Source organism: Homarus americanus, unplaced genomic scaffold, assembly GCF_018991925.1.
Source record: "Homarus americanus isolate GMGI-L3 unplaced genomic scaffold, GMGI_Hamer_2.0 scaffold11028, whole genome shotgun sequence".
NCBI lineage: Eukaryota > Metazoa > Arthropoda > Malacostraca > Decapoda > Nephropidae > Homarus > Homarus americanus.
In genome coordinates, this window is record NW_024723611.1 from 69861 (window position 1) to 85841 (window position 15981).

At 39.2% G+C, this 15981-nt stretch overlaps 1 protein-coding gene across 1 annotated transcript; it reads left to right on the forward strand.

The window, feature by feature from the left end:
• Nucleotides 1-1454: 1454 nt before the first annotated feature.
• LOC121863683 lies at nucleotides 1455-15663 on the forward strand. Its single transcript, XM_042362426.1, has 2 exons — nucleotides 1455-2006; nucleotides 10896-15663. Exons 1-2 carry the CDS (start codon nucleotides 1479-1481, stop codon nucleotides 12081-12083), a joined length of 1716 nt encoding a protein of 571 aa, XP_042218360.1. The 5' UTR covers nucleotides 1455-1478; the 3' UTR covers nucleotides 12084-15663.
• Nucleotides 15664-15981: the final 318 nt, after the last annotated feature.

Consider the following 15981-nt stretch of genomic DNA (forward strand, 5'->3'; position numbering starts at 1 on the left):
GTGCACAACAAAACGTGTTTCTCTTAAGGCTGTCATTAATCGAAGTTTTGTTCGTTAATCGAACTGAAAATCCTTATGGGAGCTAATTCGTTATTCGAACCATTTGTTAACCGAGGGACCACTGTATTGTCAATGAAATAGCTAATTTCAGCCTGCCAAATTAAGTACAAAATGTCTCGCATTCAGGCCTACTGACCCTTGCGAGACAACGGGAATATTCAGTTGGAAAATCATCGGACCCCACCTGTAAGGTATTTTTTTTACCGAGTGTACATAATAATAATAATAATTGACGGTTTATTGAAAAAGTTCTGCAGCCCGAAGGCTGAAAATATACATTGGACATAAATGACTTATTACATACATTGGTGGTTTTACAAAAGCCTTCATTAGAGAAAGGTAAAGGAACATACAGTGAACATACAGATTATTGTAGGTGTTGAACAGCAAACTCGTAGTGTAGTAACTCCCTCCCAGCTGGTGTTAGGAGGGACCTCACGTGGTGTAGTAATTCCCTCACAGATGGTGTTATGAGGGGCCTCACGTGGTGTAGTAATTCCCTCACAGATGGTGTTATGCGGGGCTTCATGTGGTGTAGTAATTCCCTCACAGATGGTGTTATGAGGGGCCTCACGTGGTGTAGTAATTCCCTCACAGATGGTGTTATGAGGGGCCTCACGTGGTGTAGTAATTCCCTCACAGATGGTGTTATGGGGCCTCACGTGGTGTAGTAGTTCCCTCACAGATGGTGTTATGAGGGGTGGTGTAGTAATTCCCTCCCACATGTCACGTGGTGTAGTAATTCCCTCACAGATGGTGTTATGCGGGGCCTCACGTGGTGTAGTAATTCCCTCACAGACAGTGTTATACAAGTGATATGAGGTCCCAGGCCTTCCTATCGTAGACGGATTAACACATCGCTGGTTGATGGGTCTCACGGGCCATTATCACTGGGTACCTGGGACCTCACTGTGTGAAGGTTAACTTGGGTGCGACTGTTACTGTTGAGTTGTTCTCACTGACTAAGCACTGTTCACCACTGTTCATCTCTGTTTAACACTGGTTCCATTCCTTTCCTAAATGAAATAGTAACTTCTGGCGTGAACTTGTTGATATTCCGGTGGGGAGGAGGGTTCAGGGGAGGGAGTTGATATGGGCCAACTTAACAGTTGACCTGGCTGCTCCGAGAGGAACGCCAGGTACGTCTTGACCCTTCGGTGGTCATGGATGTAGTGTACATGTGTGTGTGCGTGTGTATACATGTGTGTGTGTATGTATGTATGTATGTACATGTGTGTGCATTTATATTCTATAGATGTACACATGTTTAATATATGTTTAGCTTGAGCTTTATATTGTTTGCATTTGCTATTTCTCATATTTTGCATAATGCACCACCTAATCTCTACTTAAATTTTCATTATTAATTTGCTGCATGTGCATTGCAGAGTCCCTCCACCAGATCCCCTGAGCTACGTATGTTCCGTCGTAACCCTGAGCTTGGCACTCCCAGCAAGTTAAAAGCCAAATCCCTCGATGATCTGTCCTCTACTATTAGCGCCTACCTTCCTACAGCTACTTCCTTGGTCAACCACTCCATCCTCTCCTCCTTTGTTCACACAGCACTCCATCCCCTGTCCCACTTCTCTCAAGTGACAAGACAACCCCTTCCCTCACTTGATACCAAAGAACGTTGTGGTTCACCTTCCTCAGATCAAGGTTCCTATAATGAGCCAGTGTCCCCTCTACCCCTCCCTTCTTTTTCTCTGGACTCGAGTTGTGACACTCTGGAAGTTACCAGAGAGACTGAGTATGGGGAGTCCATTCTCAGCACCACGGCCGAAGGATTCCCCCAGTCTACTTTCAACTTTGCCTCTACCACACTGGAGGAAGCTAAAGAAAGTGGTCCCCCTTGGGATAAGATTGTAGTGTCCACCCCTGCTGGACCTCAGCTGGAAGTACACTCTCCCATAACCCAGGCTATGATAAGAGCCAGCATCCCTCAGGTATTAACTCCTTCACTGCCTTATCTCTAACCTGTTCTTTTATGCATGTTTTCCTGATAAAAGGCTTGGCAAGGAAACCATAAAATGAGCTTAGTTGTTATAATTTCAATAAATTTTTATTATTTTGCTTGCTTGTGATGGCTTTGCATATCTAACTCTTTTTATTATTTTATATTGAATTATTATTATTATTATTATTATTATTATTATTATTATTATTATTATTATTATTGCAGTTCAGTATTGTCTTTGTTTTAGGTTATGATAATTAAGAAAAATGTGAAGAAATAGCTTAGGATTACCAGAGCCTCAACTTGTGTACACTCTGTACACATGTTTCATATCAAGATTGTATTTTATGTACATTAAGTTGTTTAATTATATTGTTAACGGCTGAAAATATACGTTGGACATAAACGACTTATTACATACAAAGACACACGGGGTTAACAAAAGCTTTCATTAGAGAAAGGAAAAGGAACATAACAGTGAACATACAGAATAATGTTTACATTGGAGGTCACGTAGTTCACATGCTCTGAGGTGTTGAACAGCAAACACGTAGTGTAGTAACTCCCTCACCGATGGTGTTATGAGGGACCTGACATGGTGTAGTAATTCCCTCACAGATGGTGTTATGAGTGTGTGTGTTGTGCGTTATGGCAGGAGATTGCGCTCAGTTTGGTACTGAGTGAAGCAATCTCCAAGACACAGAGGCACGTCACACACAGGGCACATGTGTCCCTCTTACGGCCGTGCCTCAGGTAACACAGGTGGCACCGCAGTCGCCTCCTGTCCGGGATTCTCTCTCGGCTGTGGCCACGTGTTGCATGAAGGCGTTGGTCTGTATCCAAAACTTTACGTCACTTGGCCTGTGGACCCTGTCCATCTCCTTGCCTCGGTACTGTTGCCTGAGATGCAGCTGAAGGAGTGGCAGAGGGGCCAGGAGTCCCCAATGGAGCAGCAGTGATGGCAGGAGAAGCAGTAGAGGTGACAGGTGTTGCAATAATGATGGCAGGTGCTGCAGCGGTGGTGTCCCTTGCAGTCTCACGTCTCCGTGTCTGCCATTGGAGACGTGCTTTGCGGACATCAGGAGTGTGGTGGATAGGCATTCCTGAGTCAGGCCAGTTCTCCGGCCTGAATTTCAGGAACTTCTCGAAGATGTGCTCCAGAAAATCCAGCATCACCATCTTCTGGGTGTCAGGAGAATACATTTTGTATAATGCAAACACATTGAAAAGGGCCATCTGTTTAAGGTAGAAGGTGAACTTCCTGGTTCAGTTGAAGGCTCGCCTTTGGATGTGATAGTAATGAACCATCTGGTTGTAATGGTCCATCCCACCCATTGTAGTCTTCTACCATGACAGGCTTGTTGATGGTCTTCTCGATGTGGTGGAACTTGCGGTCCTGCCCCTTCACCTTGGTGTGCACCTGCTTTGTCATGGTGTTGGTGCTGTGGAAGGTTGATACCATACTGACAATGCAATTGTCTTTCCATAACAACACCATGACATTCCCCTTGTGTCTTGCTTGCACCTCACCGTCTGCCAGGTTCTTTTTCTCCCCCAGCTTTTGAAGGTCCCTAGGAGCGTCCGGTGTCAGTCGTAGTGTGTCGCACACAAACACTTGGTGAGAGAAGAGAGTTTGGCACAAGGACACTGAGTTATAACAATTGTCCATGAATACCTTGTACCTGAAATCCTTGAGTGGTTCGACGAGTTCCGATACGGTGGTGGAGGTTGCTTTCGTCTCACCGGTGTACACTTGGATGTTCCATATGTAGCCTGACAATGACTCTGCTAGCATGACTAAGGAGGTAGGACATCACTGTGCAAACTGTGATAAGGCGATCTGTGTTGTCTTCAGGCACGGCACAACTGTTGAAGGCATGGAAGCACTTCAGGATGGCACAGAAACAAACTCCTGTCATGGTATTCCTGAAGATGGGATAGTCATGCACTGCCTGTTCCTTTCAGCAATGCTGCATGCTTGAAAGGTCAACCACACCCATCAGGAAAAAGAGCCCCAGGAGCTCGGCCATCACCTCTTCACCACACAGGGCTTGCAGTTGTACCAATGAAGGCACCATACTGGTTCATCTCCACAGTCAGGTACCCCAGCAACTCCATTGTGAAGAATAATTGGAAGAACTGCAGGGGAGTTGTGTGAACTGTGACGAGAAGACCTGGAGTTCCAGTGAATGGGCTGTCTGTGGGAGTGTATGGCCATGCGCTCCACTGTGTATTACTTGTACCGGTGGAGGAGGGAAGGGCCTGCTGTTTTGCACCCCGGGGTAGTGTATGACCTCCACCTCTTCACCGAGCCCCTCGAGAACCTCTTGGCCTCCCCCCAGACCCCCGTCTAGCCCCTCTCCATCCACACCGTCTTTTGGGAGGTGACTGTTGTGAGGAGTCTGCTGAAGGTGGTGATAGTGGTGAAAGTTGTTGTGGTAAAGGCTGTAGTAGTTGTTGTGATGACGAAGGCTGTGGTTGTGCTGGAGTAGGGGAGATCAGGGCAGGAGGTATGAAAAGGTCAAGAGAGGGGGTGGAATGACGTAATTGTTGCCTGTGCTCAGGAGGAATGAAGGCAGAGGGCGAAGTGGGACTAGTAACAGTAAGACCAGGAGAATTAGAAATATAAGGGTCTTGAAGAGCTCTAGATGGAGTAAAGGAGGAGAGGGATTCCATTGTAGCATAGCTGATAAGTGGAGTGTGGGAGCTGGAAGGTGCTAGGCAGTGGTGGTGGCTTGGGGGGGCTGCAGCCTCCCCATCAGCTCCCCCAAAGCCACCCCTTGGCATCTTCAGAAAACTGCTATTTTTATTGATGTGTAATATATATTCCAAGTAAAAATAGTGTGCTTGCTCTGCAAACGCAGATTCGAGACAAGTCCCCTAGCCCCCTCTTCCAAACAGATTGCCATCCCTAAGCCCCTCCTATATAGAAAATTTGGAGCCGCCACTGGTGCTAGGTGACCGTGGGAGGCATGCGGTGGGGTGGTGAGGAAGGGAGGTAGCGGGTGGTATGAGGCTTACATAATGCAGGAGATGCTTGCGATGTGGAAGGTTGTGGTGGTACATTGTTGGTGGTGGTGGTGGTGGTGGTGGTGGTGGTAGTGGTAGAGGTGGTGGTAGAGGGAGCCTCTGGTGGTGAGGCGCGTGATGACTTGGATACAACCGTCACAATTTCTCCCTCAGATTCACGACTTTCTTTGTTGTTATCACGATCATTTTCACTACCAGGCTCTTTATTATCACTATCCACTGATCCTCAATGTCACTAAACAGGAGTTCTAGAAAATCTTCCTCTTTCAGAGACTTTTTCCGAGACATTGTCACTATAACGAGGTTGTATAGCCTGATACGGTAACGGCTTTTGAAAACTAAACACTTTCCCTGTAAATATTAACAAAATATTTCCTTACACAACCATCACTTCACTTCTCTAACACTAAAAATAAATTATTTCAGGGAGTAGAGTAAGCACTGTTATCCAGGGGTTGAGGCAGCCTGCACGGATTAATGGAAATTTAAATGGATGCGGCTCACGGTCTGACTGCTGAGATAATACTGTGCATTTATCATTCCGGTCTTCCCTTCCTCTGGGCATTGAGAGTTGCCAATTAGTTTATTTGATAGAACTTACTTGCTACTATGATGCATCAAAGTTTGACACAATTCTGTTGAAAACTGAATTTTTGACCAATTTTTTAAATTTGGTGACTCAATTTGCATCACCGTGAAGTTGGTCTTATCATGTATATGACGCAAGTGAATCGTGCCATCATGCGCAAGAAGGTTTACTCCCATGTACGTAAGAAGATTTTATTCTCTTTGTTTTTTATCTTGTGAGAATAATTTCTTATTTTTTTTTGGTTTTACACATTTTTTATGAACAAGTGTGTGTATTTGATAGTGTAAAAGAAAAAAAAAAATTACGTGTATCTCCCCGAAAATGTGAGTTGAGAAATGACAATAAACAGCTTGACCTACAGTAGTAGGTGGAGAGTTAGGGAAATGAAGGTGTTCTTTTTTTTCTTTTTCTTATCCCCCTCCCCCCTCCCCCCCAGGGATTAGCCCACCCGGGCACAGGTCACTGACCCGCATTCGCTCACAGGATGTTGAATGATGTGTCAACAGATTCTTCTCCGCCACGCCTGGTTGCCATACAGGGGTGTTGCCGACTTGCCACAATAGGTAAAAGTTATCAATAACTCATTAATGGTTAGTAAGAAAAAGAAACTTGTACCTGTACATCTCTTTGGATGACAAAATAAAAATCAATCGACGTATAACGTCTCACTACGGGATATTATAATACACTTTGGAAGAGTATAACATGTCACGGTTTTCTCTTCTTTTTGTAAAAACACTTATGACTTGTTTTGTGGAATTTTGTTATCCGTTACCACTTTGCTGCCACCTATGACCTGATTGCTTGGATCGTTGCTTGGTTGTTAGATGTCTCTTTTCTTTATTCTTGACACCACCATGTTGGGGCTGGCAATAGTAGCTTGGCTTTTTTAGTAGCAAAACCTAACTGTCTTCCTTTTATTTACAGTCGGCCCTTAACATACGCAGGGGTTAGGTAACAGAGATACCCGTGAATGTTAAAAATCCGTGTACTTTTGCTGCCCCCCATGCCCTTATTTACCGTATATACCTGTGTGTAGTTCGAGTTTTTAAGACCAAATTATTTGGCAAAAAATTGGGGGTCAACCTCTAAACGGGTAAAAGTTTCGTTAGGTTGAAAAATATTTACCAGTAACTACCAGTAAACAATGGAAACTACTTACCACCAGCTGTGAGTGTCGGTACACTTGCCGGGGCAGATCTCTTGCGTCATCATAGCAAGCCCAAAGTAGCCAAATGCATGGTATGGTAGCACAGGATGATGTGAAACATAAAGTATTCATTTTTTAAAGTTTATTTATAGATACATAAATTTTTTTTCATTACATTTGAAACATCAATCTTTGTTAATTAAATTTGAAACAAAAGAAAACTATGATACCGTATTTCTAAATACCGGGTATTTTCATTAAAATATTACATCACAAGTATATTTTACCTTAACTGTGACTGAATGAATATATTCTTAGAAATAAATAGTAGTTTTGCTGAAATGTGATGTATTTCAATGTAAAATAGGATAAAATACATGACGAAAACAAAAGACTTTACCTAACCTTCGGATGTTCAAGAGATGTTACTCGTTTTTTTAATAGTTTTTGGTTAAAATACAATGATATTCTATTCATACTGTGCTTGATATACTACATTCACGGAAATGTAATATTTTTGCTGAAATGACGTACGTATTACAGTGGAAAGTGGGATCAAATTGTGACGAAAACAATGACTTTCGCTTTCTTTCGTTCAAAAGATGTTACCGTAATCGCTTTTCGAATGGTTTTCAGTTAAAAACTGTTGCATCACAAGTGAATTAGGATAGAATATTATTGTAATACAACAGTTTTTTAACTGAAAACCATTCGAAAAGCGATTACGGAAACATCTTTTGAACGAAAGAAAGCGAAAGTCTTTGTTTTCGTCACTTTCCAATGTAATACATACGTCATTTCAGCAAAAATATTACATTTCCATATTCTCAGAAATAAATAGTAGTTTTGCTGAAACGTAATGTATTTCAATGTAAATTAGGATAAACTACATGAAAACAAAAGACATTACCTAACCTTACGATGTTCAAGATATGTTACTCATTTTTTTAATAGTTTTCGGTTAAAATACTGTTATATTAGTGATATTCTATTCATACTGTGCTTGTTATAATACATTCATGGAAATGTAATATTTTTGCAACTACAATGCTGATGTCAACACAAGCGTGGTTACAGCGAGACTGACTGAGTGAGGGTGTTGTGTGTGTGTGTAGGTGGCAGTGTACTTCATATGAATATTCCTCCGGCTGGGCAATCCGTGTATTTGCGAATTCGTGAATGCTAAACCCGCGTATGTGAAGGGCCGACTGTATAAGGAAAATATATTATATACAGATCCAAGTGTATATCACCATTACTTAATCACTGTAGCTATGAATGTTAAATGAGGACGGAGGCTATGTTAAATAGCTCTTCTAATTACGTCCTGTTGACGAGATAGTTTAGTGAGGTGAGTAGGGACCCATCGAGGGAGAACGGAATATCCGACGTTCTCCCTCGAGGGAAGACGGAACCATCCACGATGGCTCTCAATAACGTCTTTCTCTAGTGAGTGATAATGAACTACTGCCCGCATCAGGTGGCCAGAGAGCCGGCTACTTAATGTCTTAGCTCTGAACATGCTTCCTCATAGCTAGTGGAAATTTACAGAGGAGGGTGATAGAGTATATAAGTTTAATATAATTAACCCATTTATATAAATACTTCTACCTATAAGACAGGGGCTATTACATGATAAACATTAGGGTTTTCAAGCAACCTTCTAACACAATCAAATGCCACAAGTCCCATGGCTGACCAGACTTAATGACAGCACTCTTGACTCTGACCACTGTACTTATTCTTTATTGCTCAGTGTTGGGCCAAGATTAGTATATCGCATAAATTAAAAGTTTTTATGTGTTTTAGTTGATATTTTAGCTGACACCAGATGAGTCACTTGTACCTACATAGGCAAGAATGTTGTAAACAAGTGATAGTTATTTATATATGCTGCAAGCTAAATTGTCAGGTGTTCCTAACAACTATCATCATTGGCTCCTGTATGAGGTTAAATGCTACATGCATTCTTAACTCAGCTTTTTATGAAGGCAGTGAGAAGAGGGTGAAGAGCAAGCCTTAAGGCACTCCAGCATTAATGGAAAGGAGTGTAAGTGTGAACCATCCACAGCTACTTGGATATGGTGGGAGGAGATCCTGGAGATTGAAGAAACAGTGAGATCAAATGATGGAAGGTTAACAAGCTTAAGAAGTATATCAAGGACAAGAAGTCAAGATTTGCAGGTGTTGAGAACATACACAAAGATGTGAATTAGGAGAATGAACAAGTCTGCTGTAGAGTATAACCTACATCTGAAAGAAGAGGAGGATTATGACTTTAAGAGATTATGTAGGTGATAGTTAGGGGTTGGTAGAAGATGAATCACATATTTTTTTGGTAAATAGGCTGGACATTAGCTAATTTCCAAGATAAGGGAACTATAAGAGGTAAGTTCAGGTGCAGATCTATTGAGAATGAAAGAAAGGATACCATCAGGCCCTGGCACTCTTTTGGGTGTAGACAGATAGAGAAAAAATGGAGGTATATAAGATTTAGGTGGTTGTGCAGGATGAGAATATTGGCTTTACCTTGGACTGGGGTGGCTGTTGTAAGGTCAGAAGCAGAGGTTAAAGAAGCTAAAAGTACTGAAAATTGCCACACCTAACTTCTTTGGAGTAAGAATTGTGAAGTCTTGTAAAATGTTGTAATAACCTGCCAAAGAATGTTGTGACAGTAAGAGTTGTGAACTGTTGTAATAACCTGCCAGTGAATGTTATGAGTGACTGTACACTGTAAACACTTGTCGTCAGGTGATGAAAGCAGTGGTCCACTTACTGTAATTTAATTTTTGTGGGGCTACACCAGGCAATAACAAAAACTGAGAGTAATTAGAGGGGTGTGCTATATTGCAAGTGAAGTATCAGTTTCCTCTATAATGAGGGTTTAATGTAAGTGATATTATCCCAACATAAAGGAGAAAATAATACTGTACTGAGAAAACATTATTCCTCAGTGAGGCGCATCTCTCCTCTTCTGGTGGAGTACAGTGCTGTACAGTTCACGTATTTAAGTACAGTATTTAGTTAAAACATTGTTTTATTACCTTACATGTTTATTGTTTAAATATCATGAAATAGAGGTAGACTCAAGTCTGGGACTGGAATGCATTGCTCTTTTGTAAATTTAAGTCCTTGATTGTTTTTTCTTGTTTAGGTTTATATGATTTTTTTTTAGAACAGCTCTCACCTAATTGAGAAACAATTTATTTTTTACCTAGATATTCCCTGCTGAATTATGGGTACATCTCATATGGCAGGGAATGTGGTAAGTTGAAAGGCAGCTAAGTTGGTTGTATTGTACTGTACTGATGTTGTGTGAACAGGCATGATAACAGTTGGCTCTTGTCACAACTATGAACTAGTGAGTCCTGCACATCATAGCCGCCTGTTCAACTCTCAATCATAAAATTGAATATCAGGGTTCAATCCTACAGCTCTTAACTTATTCTATGCATATTTGTATTTGTAAAATATATATATATATATATATATATATATATATATATATATATATATATATATATATATATATATATATATATATATATATATATATATATATATATATATATATATATTTGATTATATAGCTATTCATATAATATATGTTTATATCCACGGATTTATATATATATATATATATATATATATATATATATATATATATATATATATATATATATATATATATATATATATATATATATATATATATATATATATATATATATATATATATATATATATATATATATATATATATATATATATATATATATATATATATATATATATATATATATATATATATATATATATATATATATATATATATATATATATATATATATATATATATATATATATATATATATATATATATATATATATATATATATATATATATATATATATATCATTAGCCCAATAAAGCACGCGGACTTCTACATACAATCAACACCTCAACCCGCCAGGATTCGAACCCACGGCCCACAAGCCTATATATATATATATATATAGGCCCACAAGCCTATATATATATATATATATACGAGTACATACATACAGCTGTTTTGGTCTGCTATTGCTGAATTACTCTCATATTTCAGAAGGTGATAATGACTCCACGTAGCCGTTGCCCAATCATTGTCAACTCAACTACAAGTTTATCCAGTGTCATCATTCCCGAGGAGAAGAACTCCCACTCTCCCATTTCCCTTGACCAGAAAAGGGAGCAAATAGGTACAGGTGGTGAGAACCTTCACACCTCGCCTGTGATCGTCAACTCAACAGCTCAGCTCACCTCCCCACTAAGGCCTATCCAACCGCTGGCAGATTCTACAAACCTCGGTATTGTTACTCCAGAACTTGGTAAAAGATATTCTAATAGTGAATTGGAAAGTGAAAACAATGAAAGTAAAAACCATAGAACCTCATTTGGCTGTAAGAAGACCAGCAGAGAAAATAAACTAAGTCGTTGGAGTTCATCGTCCCTTCGTCGCACTCTGAGTTCAGCAAGTTCAGGCACCTCTCTCTTTGGTGGCTTTTTTCGCCACTTGAGTACTTCTTCCTTGGCTCAGTTAGCCACGAGACTCACTTCATCTTCGTCTCTTCAAGATCCAGAGGAAGAAGAAGAGGAAAATGGAGAGAAGGAAAGCAGTGATGAGTTTTTGATAGAGGAAGATGAAGTAATGAATGAATCTTTATCAAGCGTCTTTAAAGATTATCTTCTTAGCCGTAGCATACTCACTGACAATCCAATTGATTTATCAACAAACTGTTTGGATAATGAAGACTTCGAAGTATCTGAAATGGAAAATGGGAACTCTTTGTCAGGTGTGAATCCTGAAGGACAAGAGGAAGGTGAGGAGAACCTCGGTGATTCTGCATACGGTGACTCACAACCTCCAAGTAAGTGCACCTCACGGCAGTGTTCCAAAGCTTCTTTGGGATCTCTTGATTCTGCTCTTGACTTATACCCCAATACAGATCTCTCCCAGTCTTTGTTATACTGTTTAGATGGAAATAACCCTTTATCTCCTAGTTCAGAGACAGATTGTGTCAATTGTCAGACAAGGATACATAATGATTCAGTGACACACACTCACAATTCATTCTTCCAAAAGAAAGATGAAACTGAAGCTGAACACTTGTTAGGGCTCCATTCATGTTCCCCTGACAGTCGTCGTGAATCTCTCCTCAAAACCAAACAGGGCACGCCGGTCCCACACCGAGAGAAGAAATCCCCTGACAGTGTAAGCAGTGCTAAAGGAGTGTTGTTTGAAACTTCATTTTGATATTTAATGTGGCAATAATTTTTCTTTGGTTACATGTCTTTAAACATATGTGAGTACTGTACCACAACTAGCTTAAATATATATCAGCTGCCCTTGTAAGGAAGTACAGTAGTTTTTCTTTTAATAGATGTATAAAAGTACATATAGTTATTGGACACAGAAGGCGACAAATCTTGCATGTTCCTATTTCCAGGAAAACTGAAAAGTTAAGAGTATCACTTGCTTCAGTGGTTTTCTTTGTCACAGCCATGAGCCACTCTCTTCTTGGTTATCTTCACTGAGTGTCATTCTTATTCTTAACATTCAGTACAATTAAAAATGAATTTGAGACACTTATTGCTATCATTTATTATATTTATCTTTTACTTACTGAATTCTGTTTATAAAAGGTTATTTTGAAGTGTTTAACCTTAGAATACTTTATCAGACAAATGATCTCTTACTTATTTCTCATCCCAGCTGTCATGTTTGTAATGTAACTTGACTTGTATCTCAGCATGGCATTACTGTATATCCTTAAGTATATTTATAGGATATTATGGCATAGTCAGTCCTTCTTGTGACAACTCTTGAAAGAGATTTTTTTTTAAGAGCTCAGGTAACTAGTAAACATGATCAGATTCTTCTAACCATAGTGTTAAGGGCAGTGGCGGACTGGCCCACCGGAATACCGGGAAATTTCCCGGTGGGCCCCAAAGTGATGGTTCCTTTGACTACGTTTTGGGATTAAGTGGGCCCTTTTACAAGTTTCCCGGTAGAAATTTTTGACCGCTTCCGCCACTGGTTAAGGGTGTTTAGAGATGTGTTTAACTTGAGGCAAACTCACACACACAATCTAGTTGACTGTGACTTCTAATTTGTAAATAACAGGGTTATAAAGATAGTTATGTGATGCCGTGCCAGTGACCTCACATCCCAATAACAGTTCAAGATGTCACTGACATGGTTGAACAATTATTGGAAAATAAAACCAACATTGTTATTTTCCTTTACTATTGTGTGTGTTTTAGGGTAGTGGTTACATATAATCAAAGGTAGTACTGTACAGGTATACCTCACTATATATTGACTGTGCATTCTTGAAAAGCATGACATTTAGTGAAGCAACATAGAGTAAGTGAACACGAGTTTACCATAGACCTAATGTATAAATAAGGATTGTGTTCTGGGAGACATTTTGGGCCAAAAGTTTCTCATTCAAATATGAATTAAATACCTAAATTATATTATTATAAGTTAAAATTAATATTTGATAGAAAATGCACATCTGTCAGATAACACTTAACTGAAACAGTTGAGGAGAAGTGAAAAGAGGCCAGCTAGGATAGGGAGTGGTAGTGTTATCAAGGTAAAGTGGCAAGATTGCTTGTCTCTTCATCTAAGGATGGATGTTTATGTTTAACTTATTGACCCAAAGACACCTGGAGAGCTTTCTTCTGCCTAATTTAACCTCTAGATTAATAATTTTCTTAGGTTTTTCTTACCAGAGGCAAAAATATCACATGCAGGGCATTTTGCTCTAATTTTATTGGGTTTTGATATGGTATTAACTCACTCTAAAAAACGAACTCTAGCAAATATGGCAGTGATGGATAAACTGACAGAAGGAAGAGGATGAGATGGAGAGATTCAGTGGCTGTTTAAGAGTTCTAAAACTTCCCCAAATCCACTGCCCGCCGTTGTGTTTTTGTACTGTAGTAGTTTTTATTAATAGTATTAATATTAGCATTATTCAACAACTTATAAGTGAAATAACATAGCAAGGCAATGTATAGGGAAGTATACCTGTATACATGTGTTAGAAAATTATTAATAGTGATAGCTTGAGCATGGTGCTTAGAGGGTTCAGAACATTCTCACTGACAGCTTGAGGGAGGGTGTAAAGTTAATTTGAGAGTTAGATGAATCTTTTATGAGAATATTACTGAATGCCTTCCAGACCTTAATCAGTATTTAACTTTATTAAAAGACATTCTTATGAAACATAAGTACCTTTTCACTTGAAGTATGAATAGTACTAGTTACTTACAAACGTAATATATATGTATGTGTGTTTACTAATATTTCCCCGATTAAAAAGATACAAAACCATTATTTTTGTTGCCTGATGACTGGCCATTTGTTAGAGCTTCTATATTGTTGAGTAATATTGTACTTTTTAAGTATTATGTATTTTGCCAAAGATGACATTGATCCAAGCTGTGTATTGAATTGAGAAGGATCAACTTAGTTTATATATCATTAAAAAAAAAATTGTGACATGTTGTATGTATAGGATATTTCCAGAGTTCCTCCATGTATGTGCCTGCAGTTCTTTAAAGAGGTAGACACCAAAACAACGAATTGTATGCTGCACCACATAACTTCTGCTGCACCACATAACTGTCTGCTGCTCCACATAACTGTCTACTTCACATAACTGTCTACTTCATCACATAACTGTCTACTTCATCACATAACTGTCTACTTCACCACTTAATTGTCTACTTCACCACTTAACTGTCTATTTCATCACATAACTCTCTACTTCAACACATAAATGCCTAATTCATCACATAACTGTCTACTTCAACACATAACCTGTCTACTTCATCACATAACTGTCTACTTCACCACATAACTCTACATCATCACAACTGTCTGCTTCACCACATAACTGTCTACTTCATCACATAACTGTCTACTTCACCACATAACTGTCTACTTCATCACATAACTGTCTACTTCACCACAAAACTGTCTACTTCACCACAAAACTGTCTACTTCACCACATAACTCTACTTCATCACATAACTGTCTACTTCAACACATAACTCTACTTCATCACATAACTCTACTTCAACACATAACTCTACTTCAACACATAACTCTACTTCATCACATAACTCTACTTCATCACATAACTCTACTTCAACACATAACTCTACTTCATCACATATCTGTCTACTTCATCACATAACTCTACTTCAACACATAACTCTACTTCATCACATAACTGTCTACTTCGCCACATAACTCTACTTCACATAACTGTCTACTTCATCACATAATTCTACTTCATCACATAACTGTCTACTTCACCACATACTCTACTTCACCACATAACTCTACTTCATCACATAACTGTCTACTTCACCACATAACTCTACTTCATCACATAACTCTACTTCATCACATAACTGTCTACTTCACCACATAACTCTACTTCACCACATAACTGTCTACTTCACCACATAACTCTACTTCATCACATAACTGTCTACTTCACCACATAACTCTACTTCATCACATAACTGTTTACTTCACCACATAACTCTACTTCATCACATAACTGTCTACTTCATCACATAACTCTACTTCAACACATAACTCTACTTCATCACATAACTGTCTACTTACACATAACTCTACTTCAACACATAACTCTACTTCAACACATAACTGTCTACTTCGCCACATAACTCTACTTCACATAACTGTCTACTTCATCACATAATTCTACTTCATCACATAACTGTCTACTTCACCACATACTCTACTTCACCACATAACTCTACTTCATCACATAACTGTCTACTTCACCACATAACTGGTTCACTTCACCACATAACCCCACTTCATCACATAACTCTATCATCACATAACCGTCTACTTCACCACATAACCTACTTCACCACATAACTGTCTACTTCACCACATAACCTCTACTTCATCACATAACTGTCTACTCACCACATAACTCTACCATCACATAACCGTCTACTTCACCACATAATCCCCATTTCATCACATAACTGTTCACTTCATCACATAACCTATCATCACATAACTACCACCACATAACTCTACACCATGCCAACTCTACTTCATCACATAACTGTTTACGTCACCACATAA